This window comes from Equus przewalskii, chromosome 1 (genome assembly GCF_037783145.1).
Source record: "Equus przewalskii isolate Varuska chromosome 1, EquPr2, whole genome shotgun sequence".
In the NCBI taxonomy this organism is placed as follows: domain Eukaryota; kingdom Metazoa; phylum Chordata; class Mammalia; order Perissodactyla; family Equidae; genus Equus; species Equus przewalskii.
In genome coordinates, this window is record NC_091831.1 from 61396363 (window position 1) to 61411748 (window position 15386).

The following is a 15386-nucleotide window of genomic DNA, read 5'->3' on the forward strand; positions in this document are numbered from 1 at the left end:
CTCTATTTAACCATAATTTTCTATACCAACAAGCTCCTTTCCTATTTACCTAAATCAAATCACTTTTATTCTACCAATAAGCTGCAAACATGCCTATGTCTTGGATTCACAACACACCCCTAAGGAATATGCCTTATGCTGGGAATCTTATTTTTAATGTATTAAATCAGTACAGGGAAAACATTACCATATATATGACAAGAAACAAGAAGATTCACAAGTGTAAGGATAGCACAGACCCATTGTTCAGGAATGTGATTGGTGTCCCATCTAATAGTAGGGTGGAAAGTGCCCAAGGAAATGAACATACAACACAGATATATAGTCAGAAAATGAAGAAGCAGCCTGTGTCTCCTGTTCCCACCTCCACAAAACTCCAGGATTTCATGATAGGATGAATGCCTGAACTACTAATTTTTTTCTTTTTAAAAAGACTTCTCAGGGCAAGAATTCCATAGCTCTTTATTCAGCTCATTCCAACACCTAGCCCAACCAGACAGACTACTAACTTTTAAAGATTATCTACAGAAGCCTGGATACAAATTAGTGTTATTAAAGGAGGCTCAAAGTGAAAAATTAAAACTGAAAAACACAAAGGGAAAAGTTTTTCTTGTTTTTAAATATTTTAATGGAAACATATCTGGTCAGATTTCAAAAACTGGGCTAACCGTGTTTAAACATTGTGCCAGTAGATTTGAGGTGAATGAAAAAAAAATAAAACAAATAAAAGTTCTATCTTTCCAAAATAAACGTAATACAATAAAGAAAGCTTTATTCTAAAATGAGTTCAATTTATTAACCAAGCTACATAGCAAAGAAAAATCATTCCAAATTCTGTTTTTCACCTCCACAGCAGTGTTTGAAGTTGATGGGCCCTCCCACAGAGCATGGAAATCTTAGGCAACTCTCAATTTCTCTTTTAAATTAATCTGTTGACCTACTGTCGGTAAACATCCATAAATTCTGCCCCAGCTGAGAAATATTTAACTTTTTATTCAAGGAGGAGTGTGTGGGTGTGTATTTGCAAGGGAACGGTAACTCTTTTTGGCCTTTGACCAAACAGTGTTGACAGTTTTGTAAGTAAATGCTTCTTCCTATCCACGAGGCTTTTTTTTTCTTCTTTTATACTGCTTTTCTCCATCTATTCTGGAATTAAAGCCGGGGCCCCCAAATCCTGCCTCGTCCCTTCACCCTTGTCCAATCCCATATGGTTCCCCCAATTTCCGCGGGGGGTGACACCTGAGGGCCGGGCGCGAACTCCTGGGGCTGGCGCTAACTAGGCGCGAATAGGGCGAACGGCTGTCACTGGGGAGCAGGCGTGGGCCAAAGCCGAGGTGATTTCTGACTGCTCAACGCCCGGCCTCGCGTGGCTGAAGGTCTCCGAGCCCCTCGGTCCGCTCCGGCGAGCCAGGCGTGCAGCTGTCACGGAGCAGGAAGCTAATCGCGGCCTCTGGGCCGCTTCGACAGGCCGAGGAGGAAAAGAAAGTGGCTCACTGCGGCCAATAGCCTCACCCCTTCGGCTAGGAGACCACAAGAACGAAACCCCCGCCCCGGCCTGAAGGCAAGCGAGAGACCGCGGAGCCGCTGCCACCGACTCGGCCCAGCCCAGCAGGGGCCCGCCCAGGGGCCACTCCCCAAGGGAGGCAGCCAGTCACTCGCCCGCCCTTCCGGGCCCGCTCCGGAGGGGACGGTCTCCCGCCCGCCCTCACACACAGCTCCTCAGGCCAGGCCCCCAGGGCTTCGTCCACCTCTCACCTTTGACGACGCGGTCAGCCCCGGGAGGGGGCGGCGGGGGCGGGGGTGGGGGCGGTGCAGCCCGGGCCGGCTCCGGGGCGGCCATGCTGGGCCCGGGGCTCGGCTAGGCGCTGGGCCGGGCGGGGTTGGGGGCGGGGGCGGCGGCTACCAGAGCCAAGCGGCGGCGCCGCCGGGGAACATGGCGGACCCTCTTTCCCTACAGAGGGGCTAAGACCGGCATGCACCGCGCGTGCGGGGGCGGGGGCGGAGCAGGCTCTAGGGACTTGGGCAAAATTACTAAGGCTGGGAGAGAAACAGGACGAGGCCAAGGGATCAGGTTGAAATTCTGAGCAGGCAGAAAAAAAGAGAGTGAGGAGAGAGGGCTGTCTGTGAAGGAGTGCTAAACACGACACCGGCTCTCCTGGAGCTCTCAGTAAGATGGGGAGACGTGATCAAACCTCAGAATCTCCTACTAATAGAGAAACAAGTGTATAACAATTTGGCTACCAGACCTGGGTAATTTGGTTGGTAAGGGACAGGAGAATAGAGAAGGCATTGTAGGTTCTAGAGCAGAAGTGATCATTCGAAATGGAGTTTGAGAATCTGGCCCTTGTTTTAAGAGCGTGGAATTGTCAAGAGTCTGAAGGCACAGTATAAGAATGCAGAAAGAGCAGACTAGCTCCAAGGGTTAAGAATCAAAACAGGTAAGGAGAAAGGATGACACCAAGAGATGTTCAAAGAGTCTACAGAATTCACCTGAAAAGGACACAGCCTCCCTCTTGATTCACTCAGAAAATAGAGATTTGGAAGGCAGAGGAGTAAATGGAGAATTGGAAATTAGTTCCTCATAAATATTTCTGTGCACATACAGAATCTGGGCCCAGGTGACTTATAGAACCTTTATAGGGATGGACATTCATGGGGAAGGGGGTAGTGGGAGAAGAACTGACTGATTAATCAATAATTATTAGAAGAGAGAGTGTGTATGACACCAGATGTACTGAGTCAGGGACCACCAGTGTAACCACTAAGATCTCTTTATCGTGATAGCATAGGATCCAAGTGGGATGAAGTGAGAAATTCCTCCCCATCCTCCTGCTCAATACTACACGTGCTCAGAATCTGTTCATAAAGGATGGTGATAATTAGGTTAAGCTCTGGTCCAAAGGTCTCAAAGAGTACCTTTCTACCCTTTCTTTTTGTCAATCTCAATGATTCTGAGACCTGGGGTAAGAGAGGAGGGAAATGCCCAATGGGTATTCTTTGCCAACGGAGCCCACAAAATATCTTTTAGAGGGAGGAGAATTTGGGAGTGAGGCAGGGGTGAAAATGTATCTTTCTGGCATAGAAGTGCAATAATTCCACAGGGGAAGGGAAGGGGAGGGCCAGCTATGGGAAGAGAACAAGGAAAGGATAGGAGACCCATCACAAACTTGTAGAGGGAGGGCACCAAGAGTACATAGAACAGAACTAAGTTTGTAAGAGGAGTGTGAATGCCCAGAAAATCTCCCTAAGGGAGGATGGAGAAAGTGTGTAATGTATTGAGTGCCTCTTGGCAGGAAAGGGGTAGGAAATATACTAGCGACAGTAACAACAAGGAAAGTCACTCCATTTTAGGGCCCATTGACTCCTACCTTGAGTATATATCCTTCTAATCCTTTTTGGCTCTTCACTTTCACTCAGTCTCTCTCTCTCTTTCTCTCTCTCTCTCTCTCTCGACTATAAATATATATATACATATATATATACACACACACATACATATATATGTTTGTGCCGTGGCTCTGGCTTTGGGAGCCCCAGGCCACTGCGAATTAGTATTTCTTGCTTATTAAGGTCTCCCCACCCCAATACAAAAGAGCAAGAGCATACAAAAGGAATTAAATAGACAAATGACAAGGAATTAAACAGAACTATCTTACAGATTTATTCATGAAAAATACTTTACAAAAACAGTATGTTTGACCCTAAAACAGTTCAGCTGACTTTGAGGGTTTATAATGGCGACTGAGCAAGTAGCAGTAATGGCTCTGCTGCTAAGAACAGGAGGGTGTGTTAGTGTGCCTGACTCCATCTGTTCAGAGGGGCAAATGTTATGTTGGCACCTCTGCATTCTACACCTAAGGTTTGGGGACACAGGGAAGACTGACAGTCCATAATACCTGGGCAGGTAGGCTGCCCTGAATGATGTGGTCAGGACCATGACCACGGGACTACATGTCCCTCAAAGGATGGGGTATGGGGAAGACAGAAGGTCAGATAACAGGGATAGATGGATAAAACAAAGACTAGAAGTAGGTAATATAGCAGGGAAAATTAGATAAGGGATCAGGTGCAGGTGAAGGCCTAAAGTATCCAGGAATAAAATGGTAACCCTAAGATCCTAAGGAATGGCTAGTATCCAGAGGAATATGAATTCATCTTTAAAGTGGATCAAATAAGCCCTAAACAGCAGCTGCTTCCTTTTGCTAGGTGAATGGAAATTGGAATTTCAAATATTCCCTCTCAAAGAGCCAAGTCCTGTTAGATGTTCCTGGCACCCCTAGGAGAAACTGCCAACTCTATGTTGAGATGAGACTAGCACAATCCTGGTAGAGATGCAGGGTACCAACTCTGCCACATCGGTTTAACAGAGAAAGCTGTGGCTCCAGGAAAGGACAGGGGTGACCGTTACCACCTGCTGTGCTGCAGGGCTCTAGCCCTGATCTGCTCTCTTTCAGGGGCATCTGCTAGAACAAACGGAAACTCTTCTCCCTCTGTCCTCCTGTGCCCAGACTGCGGGACATAACTGCTTTGCCTCCAGTCATCATCTGGGGGCATATCTACTCTTCGAGGACCAGGGGCTCGAGACCCTGGAACAGGACCCAAATTCCAAGCAGACCTTAGGGGTACATGAAGACTGCTTGATGGTGGAGACATGGAGTGAACAATGGGAGGGTGGGAGGGTGAATGGAAAAGATCCTCCCAGGACTGAGCATGAGGAACCTGAAGGCCGTGGCGTCTTTCTGGTAGTGTGGCAGTGTGCATTAGCTGAGGCTTGCATCCTGGAGTAGTCAGGAATCTGGCCCCAATGTGCTGGTGGGTCTCTGACCATGGTCCCCAGGAGGCATCTGTTCTGGAATGATGGGGGAGACTGCGGTAGTTCAAAGTCCTTCCTGTGTACTTGACCCCTTGGGGAGTTTCACCCCTGTCACACATAGCCAGAAACTGCTGGACACTCCTCGAAGTTCCTGGGAAGAGAAAAGAAACCCAAAGATTGAGCATTTTCAGTAAATCATTCTCCTCCCAGAAGACCATTCCTGGCTGTTCTTCCCAACTCCCCACCCCTCCAACAGCATACACACACAAAGAGGGAAAGAGCCTAGCTTTGCTTTTAATTTCATTTTTTAAAATTCTTAATATACATCAAAATCAAGTCTCTTACTTCCAACCTGGGCAAATGAAACAGTCTCCTGGATGTTGCCATACTTCTACCTTACTCCACCATAATCCTTCCTCCAACACATACACACATGCTCATGAATGGCTCCTTAATATTGCAAATGTATACTCTCATTGTGACAACTCTACTCCTAGAACCACCACTCCAAAACATAACTCAGCTTTTCTTAACATAGTACCTTCACTCCAGTTAAGCTGTCTCTGCTTATATTCTTGCTTATTCTCTGAGATTCTATACATTAATTCCCCTTGAAAGAAACAAAATAACTAATTTTTCAAAAGTCACTTCTAAAAAATACTTTCCATTGTTTATTTTATAACCCATTAACATCTGCATTATACTCTTGTATATATGTATATATATTTACTATTTAAACTCAGCTCTTTAGAGCAGGGAGCCGCCTTCTTTCTCCTCTGTATTCACTGCAGCATTTGGTGCAGAACAGGCTGTAATAAATGCTGCTGACTGATCAGATGCCCGTAACAACTGTCAAAGGAGGCTGGCTACCTGGCTGCTCCACTGTGTAATAGGAAGTCCATCTATCCAGAAGGCCTGTTTATCCAAAGCTCCCTAAAATCTGGACACAAATATCAACAATACTACATTATCTTCTGTTCTAGAACCACAATCCCCTCCCCCTAACCCCAGGGCATTTATATCCGTAAGCCAAGGCTTCTCAACCTTGGCACTTCTGATATTTTGGGCTGATAATTCTTTGTTTGCAGGGGCAGGTGTGGGGAAATTGCCCTGTGCACTGTAGGATGTTTAGTAGCATCCCTGGCCTTTACCTACTAAATGTCAGTAGCACCTCCCCTTTCCCACTGAGAATTACTGCCTTAAACCATAGATTCGGCCTATGAGGAGGAAAAGGAGCAAATCTTGCTGTGGAGGGTCAAAGAAAGCCAGAGGATGCTGCCCACCTTCCCCAAGATTGTCTGGGTTTGTACACATAGCATGGGCATTCCATGTACAGGGTCTTTCCAAGTCTTCCATTCACTCCTTGTTGGGGAGAATCCTAAAGACTGGGCATTAACTCCCCTTGGTCACTTAAAAGCTTATCCTATCATGACTGAAGCAGTTCATTTTCATGGGTAGTTAGATTCTGGGAGCTTTGGTCTAGACCCTTAGTGTTAGAACCTAGATCCTTAGTTGGGTTACTGTAAGAACCATGTTGCCCAAGAAATGATGCAATCACAATTCATCTAGATCAATGCTTGACCTTAAAGCAGTAATTCATATCCCTTTACAATCCCACCTTGGAACACCCTCCCCCCCAAAAAGTGTACTGATTTGATCCTTCTAGGTCCCTGGAAAGGTACCACATTTCTGGCACATGATATTAGATTTGGGGACAGTTACCTGGGGGTCTATAAGGCTCCCCTGCCACGCTGGGCATCAAGACATCTGGGGACAGGAACTGTGGTTTGGGTGGGTAGAGTTGGGGATCAAGGAGAAACACAGGAGGGTCATGGATGACAGGGAGGGAAGAGGAGCTGGAACAACGGTGCCCGGTTTCCAAAGGCTTTTTCCTCAAGTTTGATGAATCCTTATAATGAGACAAGACAAAAAAAACCATAGAGATGAGGATTAACACACAGCAGGATATGGTTGGGTAAACACAGTGAGGCAAGCAGAGGGAGATGGAAGGAACTAGAATACAAACATGCCTTGTTCTGGAGAGGGACCCAGTTTACTCAGTCACTCTCCCCATCAGCCTCTCTAGGAAACATCCTGACCACTATGAACTGGAGACACCAAACTGCACATCCTCTTCCCTTAACCTGTCTTCCTCATAGCCCTCACCTTCCCAACCCTATCATTTAGGTCTTTAGCAAACTCTGTAACTCTAACAGTAGAATTAGAAAGATTGAGATCAAAATTAAAAAATAGAAGAAATGAGAGAGAAAAATTCAAAAAATCTGAGAGATTGAGAAAGAAAATTCTATGTATTCTCTAAATATTGGGAACTAAACTATATCTCCTTAAATGTACAGTCGAGAAGAACTCTACTAGGCCATCTTCTCTCCTGTCACTGCTACATTCCAGTCTCCTCTCTTGCCTGTCAAGGTTGTACCGCTAATCCCTATGTCCTGCTCTATACACCATTAGTCATTCACTTTTGTGGCAAATCTCAGAAATAACCCCTTCAACATCTAAAACGTTAATATGTCCAAAATCTAACCAACGTCTTTCCAAACTCCTCCTCCTGGTACCACATATTCCTAAGTCACTTAGACTCAAATGTTGACATTGCCCTTAATTTTGTACTTCTCATCCACAATTCCGTTAGTTGCCTTTGCCAAATACAGTCATTTCTACCTATAGGCTTCATATTTAAACTCAACTGGACCACTGCAACAGCTTCCAATCTGATCTTCCTACCTCTAGCCCACTCCTCCTTACTGTGGCCTGCGAGTTCCTATGTGATATGGCAATACCGATCTTTCTCACTTTATCTCCTACCATTCCTGTGTCTTTTAACACTCTTCTTAAAGTTCCTCAAACACCCCAAGCTCATTCCACCTCAAGGCCTTTACTGTTTCTGTTACCCGGAATGTGCTTCCCATGGCTCACACCTTCATATCAGTGAGGTCTCTGATCAAATGTTACTTCCTTAGAGCTGATTTTCCTCACTACTCTATCAAAAATAGCCCTGAGAATAACTACTATTACCTCATAAATCCTTATCCTCTTGCTTTGTTTTATTCTTCTTTATCACACATTGTCTGGGGTTTGTTTACTTATTTATTGTCTTTCTCTCCTAGTAGAATACATTTCTTTTCACTCCAGTAACCCCAGCACCTTAAACAGCATCTGGAACATTATAGGCACTAAATAAATAATATATTAAATAAAATAATCTATATGCCAGAATATCGTATTTCCTTTACTAAATTGTAAGCTATTCAAGGGCAGAATTTGTGCTGTTTCATCAGTGTTAGCTCATAACTCCTCCTACACCCTGGCACATAGTAAGCATTTACCATACAGCCTAAGGACCAGGTGCCAGTCCTCTGAGCAGTGACACAGCCAACTAGTCTTTTTTTTCCGGACAAAAGAAAGTGACACCACACTTCCCTGGTTTCCCTTCTATCTCTCTGGTCTCTTCTACTAAGTCTCCTTTTAGAGTTCTTCAGAAGAACCATCTTAAACTGATACTCTTCAGGGAGATGTTCTGACTCCTCGCCTCTTTTTGCAGTACTCTTTTCTTCTTTTTAATGGTTTTTCAATTCTCAAATCTCAATTTCAAGCTATGTCTCACATCCAAAGGCCTACCAGATATCTTCACTCAAGCTTAATATATCCAAAATTGCACACTTCTCTTCCTTCAAATATATCATATTGAACCCTAATTCCTGGGTATCATCCTTGATTCTACTCTCCTCAAATCCATGTAGGCAGACACCAAACCTCATTGACTTTTACTTCCTAATTGGTTCTCCAATATGTCTACTTCTCTCTATATTCCCAAACTATTTACTGTGGTTCATGATATGACCCTTGTTTATATTCTTTCCAGTCTCACTTGTCAACACTCTCCATCCTGCCCTCACCAGACTCTAATCCTGCCATACCAAATGAGCTTCTTTTAATTTAGTTAATATCTACTTCAGGTCTATTTACCTGCTGTATTCTTTTCACTTCCTCCAGGAAGCCTTCATTAATCCCCTCAAGCCTGGTTTAGATGTCCCTTCTATTATGCTCCCATAGCATTAAATTCTAACATATTATATTGTAATTGTTTGTTTATTTATCTGTCTCACCAGGTAGGCTGTAAAGTCCATGAGAGCAGGGACTATATCTGACTCACTCACCACTGTATCACCAGCACCTGGCACAATACCTAGAACATAAGCTCAATAAGCATTCGTTTAAAAGAAGCAATCAATGAATAAATGAATGAAACAGAGGTCAGGAGAAAGAAAGCCAATTCTCCTAGGAAAATAACAATTTGCCATTAAATGTGTATGAGAACAAATGCTGAGCAGAAAACACCACTTTTTTCCAAAAGGAATGGCAACCTGCTCAAAGGTGTTTAGGAACTTACAAACAATAAATTGGAAAAAAATGACAGCCTCTTGGAAGGGAAACTGGATCTGAAGGACTGGTAGAACAGGTTTAGTTTTCATTGTTTATCCTTTTATACCTTTTTACTTTTGTACCATGTATTTAAAACCTGTTTTTAAATTTTTATTAACTGACCTGATGAACAAGCTTCAGTGCACTGGTACTTTGCATCTGACCTCTATTGAAAACTCAACTTACCTTGGGCAAGTGTGTGAAATTCTCAAAAGGAAAGATTTATAAACCCAGCCACTGAAACTATTTGAGTTTGTTGACCTCTGCTGACTTGAGTGTCCCAGTCCCTTTCGCCTATAGATTACTGCATTAATTCCATATGAAAAGCCTCAAGGAGGAGGATTTTAAATCATTTTCCTTTACTTGCTAATGCACATGCTTCATTTTAGCTTGAAAGTACACTCGACCCCACTCAATCATCTACTGGGGTGGGGAGGAAAAGGCAAAACAATACTCTATTCCACCTCTTCTTCCTTTGATTAGTGCAATGGGTTCTGACCCAATCAGCAGCCACTGCTTCTTGGAGACTCTTCTCAAGACTACTAGGACTCTTCTCACCCTGGGGAACCCAACGATATACCTTCCAGAACTGCTACAAGGAAAGGACATTCCTCTGGGCTCAATCTTAATGTGTGTCAATAAAACAAAGGCTAGGTACCCTCATTTTTGCTGATTGCACATGGCTTTCCCCCAAATTACAATCTCAGTTTCTCCTGCCCCTTCACCTGCACTATATTTTTACCCAGCAAGAAAAGAGGGTACTCTGAATAGACAGACCCTGATCCTACTTACAAAACTGTGGGAAGAAACTGGAGCCTCTTCCCTCTCTGAGACAACAGTGCCACTGAGACTGCGTGAGATGCGGCGAAAGTTCTCTGCACCATACTGATCATCCTTCCCACACCCTCTGCTGCGGCCTCGGCAATGTGCAGCCTTCAAACACACAAGACATACAGGCAGACACATAATACCAGACTTGTGGTTTTCCCACAGACCCTGTCCCCAAGGATATGGGAGAGAACAGGATAAACTCACTAGCAGAGACCTGAATCAGATATATTTGAAAAGTACTGGCCATGTGGCAATTTCCTCTCACTCAAAAGAAGCCCACTCATAAACCTGTTCTCTTCTAATAGCCCAATATTACCATACCCCTGACTTACTACCAGCCCTACTATTCATATCTCTCCACGATTCCTTCCCCAATACACCATTCCCAGGCCCATCACTTTAGCATCTGAGGCTACTACCTGAGAAGCAGGCACTGTGCTGGCTCCATGGAGACTGTGCTCCATTTCTGCTGTTGGGGTCTTTGAGAGACCAAGGCCAGGGGCTGAGTGCAACCTCCTCCCCATACCATCTGCAGAGCCTAAGAAGAAAAACATAAATACAAGTTGAAGCCATCTCTTCTTCTGGATCCTAAACCCTGAGCCTGGCAACACAAAACTCAGGAGTTCTTATTTCATTAAATAACAAAAATGCATCCCTTAACCCAATGAAGGAAGTGTTCCTGGAATGTAGAAACACGAGTTTCAGAATATAGATAGTTTCCTACAGGCCACATGGGTCTCAGATACGGGCCTTGAAGAACCTTGTAGAGAGGGGGCTCTGTGAACAGATAGCTGAATGTTCCCATCTTGCTTCATTTCATTTTTGTAAATACAATCAGCTTTGCTTGTCAGACTTGGGCCCAAGACTTATAATATACAGAGGAAATTGTCTGACATGGTGATTCTCTAAAGTATCTGTGATGACAAAGGGAGCTATTATCTCCAGTCTAGTTAAGAATTGAAATGACCATAGTAATCATCTATAAAACCTCCTCATTTTACATAACAGGAAAATGAGTTCCAGGGTCTGACAGGTAGATAGTAAGTAGCTTGACCAATATCAAAATTCAAGTCTCTTGATTTTCACACCTTCCTATTACTATGAGCAGGAGCTCTTCAACAACATTACTTATATGTGATGCTCTTTTATTTCCTGCATTAGCTTCTCTCAATCACTTAAATTCTAAACAATCATTCAATGCTTATCTCTTCTTCCAAATCTTGCTAGACTGTTAATACAAGAGCTGCTCCAAACTGGATATGTGATTCCCAAGGCGCTTGCCCCAACACAACTAATTAAGCCTTCCATTCTGAAAATGCACGTGCCTTTGACATTTGATATATATGTCTATCACCAATTCATCTTGATTTGATATTTTGATTCTAATATACGTATCTGACTAAAGCATGATATTGCTGATACTAAGCTAGGAGACCAGTTATTTTTGTTTTTTTTTTTTTGATTGGCACTTAAGCTAACAAGTGTTGCCAATCTTCTTCTTTTTTTTTTTTCTGCTTTTTCTCCCCAAATCCCCCCAGTATACATTGTCTATTTTTCAGTTGTGGGTCCTTCTAGTTGTGGCATGTGGGACACCACCTCAACATGACCTAGATGAGCGGCGCCATGTCCGCACCCAGGATCCGAACTGGCGAAACCCTGGGCCACTGCAGCGGAGTGCACAAAGTTAACCACTCGGCCATGGGGCTGGCCCAGCAAATCTTCTTTTTTTGTTTTTTCTGCTTTGACCAGTTATTTTTAATGTTTCCTGGTGCTTAAATGTAGTGGTTCCAATACCACTCAGATTCTTTTAAAAACATAGCTTCTTGTACCTCTCCACAGATGTACTGAATCAGAATCTTTGTGGTTAGAGGCTGGAATATTTATTTTTAAGAGGCTTCCCCAAAAAGTGTGGGAGAATATCCTCAAACATTGTTGGAGGAAATGTGAAATGTTATAGTCTTTCTAAAAAGCAATCTAGAAATAGCCATTAAAATTAAAAATATACTTACCCTCTTACCCAACAATTCTACTCCTGGGAATAAGAAGCAAAAATACCAGTATATTGTGGCATTGTTTGTAGTCACCAAGAACTAGAAATAATGTAATATCCATCTATAGCAAAATGGCTAAAAACATTATGGTATCCTCAATATCAAATATTGCCCAGCTACTAAAAAGAATGAATTGAGTAAAACTAGATGACCTGGGGGGATTTTCATGAAGTACTGTTGATTTAAAAAGAAAAAAGAAATCTGTAATATTATCCCCAAACAAAAAAACACAGTATATGTAGGTCTATATAGTATTATATGAACAGAAAAATACAGAAATATGCGTTTAGATTGTTACCTGGAAAGCGGGGGATAAAAAGTAGAGACTGATATAAGGGGAGGAGAGATAAACAGGAAAACTGTCTATAATAAAAACAGCATGTGTGCTATATGATCCTATTTACATAAAATTATTTCTCTATTTTTTTTAAAAGCCACTCCTCAGGTGACTATGATGGGGAGCCAGATTTAAGAATCATAGCTGTAATGGTTAAAATTTGGTGCTCCCCTAATCAAGTGTGATTGCTAGACAAAGATGTGGCCATTGGAACCTCCTGAAGGGAATAGACTATGATTCCTTTAAAGATATTTAAGCAGAGTTGGAGGTGACCATCCATAAGTAGTACTGTTGAGGGGATTACTGGATTTGATAGAAGGTAGGGTTAACATGTCTACTCACTGATCAATAGTAACAAGAAGAAAGACTACCAGACATTATGTACTTCCTGATATGATGTAAGAAGTACAAAGCACTACCTATGAAATATTCTTATTAAAAAAATTGAGGGGCCAGCCCAGTAGCATAGCAGTTAAGTTCACAGGTTCTGCTTCAGCAGCCCAGGATTTGCAGGTTCGGATCCCTGTGTGGACCTGGCATCACTGGTCAAGCCACAGTGTGGTGGCATCCCACATACAAAATAGAGGAAGACTGGCACAGATGTTAGCTCAGGACCAATCTTCCTAATGGAAAAAAAAATTGAACCTGATTTTAATCAAGCCTCTAGTCCTAAGTACCAGGTTACAGGAAAAACGGGCTAGAAGAACATGTTTAAAAAAAGGAAAAATTCTACTAGAATATAATCAGCAAAATCTAGAATGTGGAAGACAAATGACCAAATTTCTCAATAAATAATTGGCAAGGGGAAAAAAGAGACAAGAATCTTACAGGCTAAAAAAAAGCCTTGAGACATATCCACAAAATGTAATGTGTGGATTTGGATCCTGATTTGAAATAAACCAACTGTGAAAAGACATCAGTGGAACAATTGAGAAAATCTGAATACTGACTAGTTACTGTATTAAGAAATTGTTGGGGCTGGCCCCATGGCTGAGCGGTTAAGTTCCCATGCTCTGCTTCGGTGGCCCAGGGTTTCCACGGTTCAGATCCTGGGTGCAGACATGGCACCGCTCATCAGTCCATCTTGAGGCGGCATCCCATATGCCACAAATAGAAGGACCCACAAATGAAATATACAACTATGTACTGGGGGATTTGGGGAGAAAAAGAAAAAAAAGGAAATTGTTAATTTTTTAGGTGTAATAATATTATAGTTTTGCCTTTTAAAAAAGAGTCCTTATTTGAGATACATTCCAAACTATTTATGAATGAAATGATATAACAATATATGATATAATCTCTGGGATTTGCTTTAAAATAATTCAGTGGGGAAGGGAAGTGCACTACAGCTAAATCAAAATTGGCCACATGTTGATAACTAGCCAAGATAATCACTATGGAAGCCAGAGGTAAGTACAGGGGGGCTATTACAACATTTACTCTTACTCTTTACTTTTGAATATACTTGAAATTTTCCATAACAAAGTTATTTTGTATTTTTAAGCTGATGTCTACCCAGCTTCAAAATATTATAAAATTTAGAATATAAGTCAAAGGCAGTGTTTATATAACTCTTTAGAAATTATAATCATGTCAAAATTAATCTGGTCACAAAACACCATCTACTATATGAATCTATTTATATGAAATGTTCAAAATAAGCAAATCTATAGACAGAAAATAGATTAGAGGTTGCCTGGGGCTAGTGGATAGAGGGGAGGGGGAAATAACAAGTGACTACTAATGGGTAACAGGGTTTCTTTTTGGGGTGAAGACACTTTAAAACTGATTGTGGTGCTAGATGGACAACTCTGTCAATATACTAAAAAATCATTGAATAGTACACTTTATTTTATTTTTACTTTTTAAAGATTTTATTTTTCCTTTTTCTCCCCCAAGCCCCCTGGTATATAGTTGTATATTTTAGTTGTGGGTCCTTCTGGTCGTGGCATGTGGGATGCCGCCTCAGCAGGGCTTCATGAGCAGTGCCATGTCCGCATCCGGGATCCCAAACGGCGAAACCCTGGGCCGTCAAAGCGGAGCACGTGAACTTAACCACTGGGCCACGGGGCAGCCCCAGAGTTGTACACTTTAAATAGGTGAACTGTATGGTATGTAGATTATATATCAATAAAGCTTTTTTTAAAAGAAAGATTTTATTTTTTCCTTTTTCTCCTGAAAGCCCCCAGTACATAGTTGTATATATTTCAGTTGTGGGTCCTTCTAGTTGTGGCATGTGGGAGGTCGCCTCAGCATGGCCTGATGAGCCATGCCATGTCGGCACCCAGGATTCGAACCAGTGAAACCCTGGGCCACTGAAGCAGAGCGTGCGAACTTAACCACTCTGCCACAGGGCCAGCCCCAAGCTTTTTTTTTTTTTTAAAGTAAAAAGTCAGATAGAGAAAGACAAATACTGTATGATCTCACTTATAAGTGGAATCTAAAAAAAGCCAAACTCAGAAATAGAGAATAAAACAGTAGTTACCAGGGGCTGGGGGGTGGGGGAAATGGGGAGATATTGGTCAAAGGGTAGAAACTTCCAGTTATAAGATGAATAAGTTCTGGGAATCTAACGTACAGTATAATGACTATAGTTAACAATATTGTATTATATACATCAAAGTTACTAAGAGAGTAGATCTTAAATGTTCTCACCACAAAAAAATTGTAATTATCTGTGGTGTTGGTCATGTTAACTAACCTTATTGTAATAATCACTTCACAATAGAGTATACAGGTATCAAACCATCACATTGTACACCTTAAACTTACACAATGTTATTTGTAAATTATGTCAATAAAGCTGCAGGAAAAACTAATTTGGTGCTTAATGCATGGCTTACAATAAGATAAAGGACTCCCCCCCAAAGATATATCCTGTCATATATGGACGCTACTTGGCATTCTCCTT

The 15386-nt window shown here is 42.3% G+C and overlaps 2 protein-coding genes and 1 long non-coding RNA gene across 58 annotated transcripts in view; 1 reads left to right on the forward strand and 2 right to left on the reverse strand.

Annotated features, from left to right (window-relative positions):
- The window catches only part of PPP3CB (protein phosphatase 3 catalytic subunit beta), a 43297-nt gene extending 41303 nt beyond the window's left edge, over positions 1-1994 (reverse strand). For 5 of the 7 annotated variants that reach the window (XM_070566089.1, XM_070566085.1, XM_070566079.1 and 2 more), the window contains exon 1: positions 1756-1970. In XM_070566089.1, the coding sequence (XP_070422190.1) occupies positions 1756-1840 (85 nt within the window). In that variant the 5' untranslated portion in view covers positions 1841-1970. Of the gene's footprint in view, positions 1-1755 lie in introns of all 7 variants that reach the window. The other 2 variants (XM_070566080.1, XM_070566077.1) reach the window with 2 other exon arrangements.
- A 339-nt stretch (positions 1995-2333) lies between these two features.
- Positions 2334-5025, forward strand: LOC139074691 (uncharacterized). The gene is made up of 2 exons (XR_011524328.1): positions 2334-2438; positions 4455-5025. It is a non-coding gene; the product is annotated as an uncharacterized lncRNA (long non-coding RNA).
- USP54 (ubiquitin specific peptidase 54) overlaps positions 3638-15386 on the reverse strand; it is a 113402-nt gene continuing 101653 nt past the window's right edge. For 23 of the 50 annotated variants that reach the window (XR_011524274.1, XR_011524266.1, XR_011524250.1 and 20 more), the window contains 4 exons: positions 10507-10625; positions 10049-10189; positions 6536-6722; positions 3638-4964 (listed from right to left, as the gene is read on the reverse strand). Coding sequence is in view for 37 of the 50 variants with exons in the window: in XM_070565689.1 (XP_070421790.1) it covers positions 4405-4964; positions 6536-6722; positions 10049-10189; positions 10507-10625 (1007 nt within the window). In the remaining 13 variants the exon portion in view is untranslated. The remainder of the gene's footprint in view (positions 4965-6535; positions 6723-10048; positions 10190-10506; positions 10626-15386) is intronic. The other 27 variants (XR_011524272.1, XR_011524263.1, XR_011524249.1 and 24 more) reach the window with 2 other exon arrangements.